Genomic DNA, 4,178 nt, shown 5'->3' on the forward strand with positions numbered 1-4,178 from the left:
ATGAAGGCATCTGCCCATGTGGGCTGATTTTTGAGCAGTCAAATCAGTTTGAGCCTTCAGCGGGTTTGGTGCCCGGTGCCTCCCAGTGCTGCTCCCCGGTATCTCCCAGTGCTGCTCCCCGCTGCGGTGCCAGGGCAGCAAAGATGGCAGTGGTCACACTTGCGGGCTCTAACTGAAGTGCTCCTTCCGTGCTGCTCTCCGCCCTGCAGCAGCAGAGATGCTCTGGCCTCACGAGCACAAGGATGTGTCTGTGTGTTGCATTAAACCATCTAATTGCGACCCGGGGCCGAGCGAGCCGTGCGGCTGTGCCCGAGGGCCGAGATTGCTGGCTCTGTGGAGTAACCAGTTCACACGCGTGTCTGTCTGTCTTTGCAGCGCGTGGGGCACTTTGATCCTGTGACGCGGAGTCCTTTGACCCAAGACCAGCTGATCCCCAACCTTGCTATGAAGGAGGTGATAGACGCATTCATATCRGAAAATGGCTGGGTGGAAGATTATTGACAGCCACGGGGGCGAAGCTGGCCTGCCTGGATGCTCCCTGCCACTCCAGCTGCGGCAGCACAGGCGTGCTCTGCTGCAGACTGCTCTCGCTGGGCTGGCACCATGCCTTACTCACTCTCTGTCTGTCCCCCTCCGCTCTGGGTGCCCAGAGACCCATTGGCAGTGCTGGGCTAGGGTACGCTGTCATCTCCCCTTCCTAAGAAACCGCAGCGGGCTGGACAGGCACGAAGGCTCCTTTCTCCACTGGGTCTCCGAGGCAGGGTGGGCAGAAGCGAGATGGCCTTGGCTGGGGCCTGGGCCGGGCCGAGGAGGGGAGCGCTCAGCTCGGCAGGAACGCGGTGCTTGGAGGAAGGCCTGGCCGGCGGTTTGGAGAAGGAACAGTGGCTTGTTGTGGTGGCCCAGAAGGTCTAACCAGCATCTTCATCGCCCAGAGAGAAGGGACCCTCCTCTGCTACGGCAGCTGACAATCTCCAAAGACCGCTCCCCGCCCTCGGCGTGAGCCCTGCTCCGGGGAGGTGCGGCAGCAAGAGCCCGGCTCTGTGACGGGCGAGGAGCTTGCTTGGACGAGCACTTAGTGCTTCCCGTGCTGATCTGGCCTGGTCCCCTCTCACTGTACATAGTTCTTTCCCTATCCATTCCAGCTCCTGTCTGTCCAGTAGTATTGTGTCTTAGTTTCCTGTAAATAGCCATGTGCCGGGGATGGGAGACCAACCTGTACTTCACAAACACTGACTTTGGGTTTTTTTCTGGGAAACCACTGCCCCTTGGCTGGAAGAGTTGTCCTTGCGCTTCCCCTCTCCTGCCAGCCCTGGGACTGTAGTTGCCCATGAACAAGCATCCAGGTTAAAGTTCATATTCCTTTTAATTAAATCCCTTAAAAAAAAAAGAAAAAAAAAAAGAAAAAAGAGACTGAGGCTAAAGCATTTTGGTTGTTGGAAGGTTTGCTGTATGGTTGGCCTATAGCCTGCCTGGCTTTTGAGCACTCTCTGAAAGTGAGTTTGCCAACGTCAATAAATAATTCAGCAATAAATGTGAAAAWAGCTTGAATGTTTCATGATTGCCCCAGTCTCCAACTGTGAGAGGTGGGAGAAAACTGGTCACCTTCCAGTTGTGCCAGACCCCCGAGCCCTGCRGAGGTAATGCCTGCTGCCACCTCCCTTGGGAAGGTTGGCAGTGGGTGATGCCTGTCTCCCATCGCTGGTATCGGATGGCTCTGAMTTTTGCTCTGATGCATTTGAGCTTTTTATATCCAACCCGTCATAGACACTGCAGCTCCCCTGAGATGCTCTTGGCCTGGAACAGGGCTGGGCCATGGCACGGGAGGCACCCAGGCCCTGCTCAGATTGAACCCGGCCAGGCTGCTGTGGTGCTGCCTCGAGGGAGGTTGCTGCAGCTGCTTGCTGGGSGCTGCGGGGAGGCGAGGAGGCAGTCAGGGCAGAGGGCCTGGCTGACAGCTGAGCTAGCAGAAACCAGCAACAGGTGCTGCTGGGGGGGCTCCAGTCTGATGGGAAGGGCAAGGTAAGGGATGTAACAGCTGCAGCTGCCAGATCTCTGCCCACCCTCCAGCAGAGCATGGCTGCAAAGGAGAGATACAATGTTCCGGTTTGTAAAATCCAGGCAAGGCTCAGGGAACCTTCAGCCTCTGGCTGACTTGGTATCACTTAAGCTCAAGGAAGAGGCTTTCCTACTGCCCCCGGTGAGGGGCCTGGCTCTTCCAGCACAGGCCGTTTAACCCCAGTATAGGGGCATAGAGCAAACAGCTGCAGCTGTTTGCAAGCCGAGGCCTACCCTGCCCTCCTGGGCTGCATGGGTTGGGATTACCACAGCTCCTCTCTTTTTCCTGAGCTTTGGTAGCTGGGATGCAGAAATACACAARGAGTTATGACAGAACATACATAAAATTTTAATCCAAATGAGAGGAAGGAGAACAGTTAACACCCGAACTTCTTCAGGTACTTGGTCCTTATACCAATATTTGAGCAGGACGTGGCTGGCCCTGCCCTTCGCGCACAGCTGCAGGAGCCGGAGCTGCCAGGCCACCTCTGCGKAGCTGATGGCTGCTCTGGCACAGAGCCCACGTCAGGCTCACGGCATACAGGACATGGCAGGGCGGAGGGCAGCGTGTCCTCGGGCACAGGGCCGGGCCCGGTGGCGAGTCCTGGCAGGGCAGGGCAGGCCGCGTTCCTGGCTTTACCCCAGAAACGTGGAGATGAAGACGCTCGTGTCCAGGTTGAGCGTGGCGTGCCACCAGCGGTCTGGGAAATACAGGACCTGTGGGGAGAGAGCTGGGGGCTCCCACTGGCTCCTGCCTTCTCCGGGTGCGAGGTTCCCGCGCTCCCCCTCGGCTCTGCACGCCGCTCACCYGGCCCTGCGCGCTCCCTCCCCGCAGGGCGGCTGGCTCAGGGCCGGGCACAGCACTCACCTCCCCAGGGTGGATGGTGCACTCCAGAGGCCGCTCCTCCGGTGGCAAGGTGGGATACGTGTGATGGAGCCAGGCCAGCGTTGTCTCGTTGGGGTGGAAATGCGGCGTTTTATCCGGTGGGTACAGAAACCAGCGCTGAAAGACAGGGAGCCTCAGCTCCAGGGTGACTTCCAGCTCCTCTCTCGCTCCAGCTGTCAAGAGAGATCCACTTTCCCCTCCTGGCCTTCCCCGCAGGGCTCAGTTCTCACCTTCCTGCCGAAGATCACCTCTGAGTAACCAGGGCCATGCCAGTGAAAAGGAACGCCTGAGCCAGAGCCTGTGGAGAGCACGGGAGAGAGGTGGTGTTGGGAACCCCCACCCCCTTCTGTCCAGCCACAGGGCTGCCAGCGCCCTGTGCCGTYGCCTGTGGCCTGTCCTGGCACTGACCTGCGATCCCAAAGCTGTAGGCACCTCTGGTGCCTGGAATGTGAAAGGGAGGAGGCACATACTCCTGGAAGAGCGRGCCCCACTCGGTGAAGTTGTTGTCCCCAAAGAAGTAGAGAGTATCTGTGGGGGAAGGAGATGGTTGCGTTACGGCTGGTGAGGCCCTGGGTGCYGCCTGGAGAGAGCGGGCCTGCGGGACCTCGTTACCTACCGCTACCCAGCGTGGCCAGGTCCTGGGGCTTCAGCAGATGTTCCACGTACTCCTGGAACGGCACGTCCACTGCAAGGCAGGAGCAGAGCTGAGAAACACGCTCCCCACCCAGCCAGCCCTGCTGAACGCCCCCTCGGGCGCTCGTTCCCGGCGGGGCGCTGCGCCCCCGAGGCGCGGCTGCCCAGCCCTCACCTTTGCGGTAGGAGTAGGTGTTGGCCGTGCTGAGGCGCACCAGGCGGTCCCCGAAGGCGGCCAGCAGCTTGTCCTTGGCGCAGAGCGCCTGGAACACCTGCGAGGGCACCGCGGTGTCAGGGGCCCCCGGGACCTGCTGGGATGGGGCAGCGGCACTGCCACCTCCCCACCCTGGTAGGGACGCAGCYGAGGCAGGGGCCCTGGGCCCCACGGCAGGGCTTGAGCACAGCTCGCCCCAGCCCCCTGCTGACCCAGCACAGCCCCCCCGGGCCCCCTGGCACTCACCGAGTTGTCGGTGGCCCCACGGATGATGACAGGCCGGGAGAAGGCGAACCTGGGCGTTACAGAGAGAGCACGCCGGGGTCTCCTAACAGGCCCAACCCTCGCCTCCCCTCGGGGGCACCGAGGCCCTGCCCCCAACCTCCCCCC

The 4,178-nt window shown here is 60.7% G+C and overlaps 2 protein-coding genes across 2 annotated transcripts in view; one reads left to right on the plus strand and one right to left on the minus strand.

Annotated features, from left to right (window-relative positions):
* The window catches only part of STUB1 (STIP1 homology and U-box containing protein 1), a 5,481-nt gene extending 3,940 nt beyond the window's left edge, over positions 1-1,541 (plus strand). Inside the window, exon 6 of the mRNA XM_085305291.1 lies at positions 376-1,541. Within this exon, the coding sequence (XP_085161417.1) occupies positions 376-501 (126 nt within the window). The 3' untranslated portion in view covers positions 502-1,541. The remainder of the gene's footprint in view (positions 1-375) is intronic.
* An 839-nt stretch (positions 1,542-2,380) lies between these two features.
* On the minus strand, positions 2,381-4,172 carry JMJD8 (jumonji domain containing 8; the record flags this gene model as incomplete). Its single annotated transcript, XM_085305318.1, has 7 exons — positions 2,381-2,772; positions 2,924-3,058; positions 3,172-3,239; positions 3,350-3,469; positions 3,558-3,626; positions 3,750-3,846; positions 4,035-4,172. Coding segments are annotated over 7 exons (708 nt in total), but the record flags the coding sequence as incomplete, so codon positions are not given.
* Between the last annotated feature and the right edge of the window lie 6 nt (positions 4,173-4,178).

Source organism: Rhea americana, unplaced genomic scaffold (assembly GCF_003343005.1).
Source record: "Rhea americana isolate MKP2758 unplaced genomic scaffold, rheAme1 scaffold_219, whole genome shotgun sequence".
In the NCBI taxonomy this organism is placed as follows: domain Eukaryota; kingdom Metazoa; phylum Chordata; class Aves; order Rheiformes; family Rheidae; genus Rhea; species Rhea americana.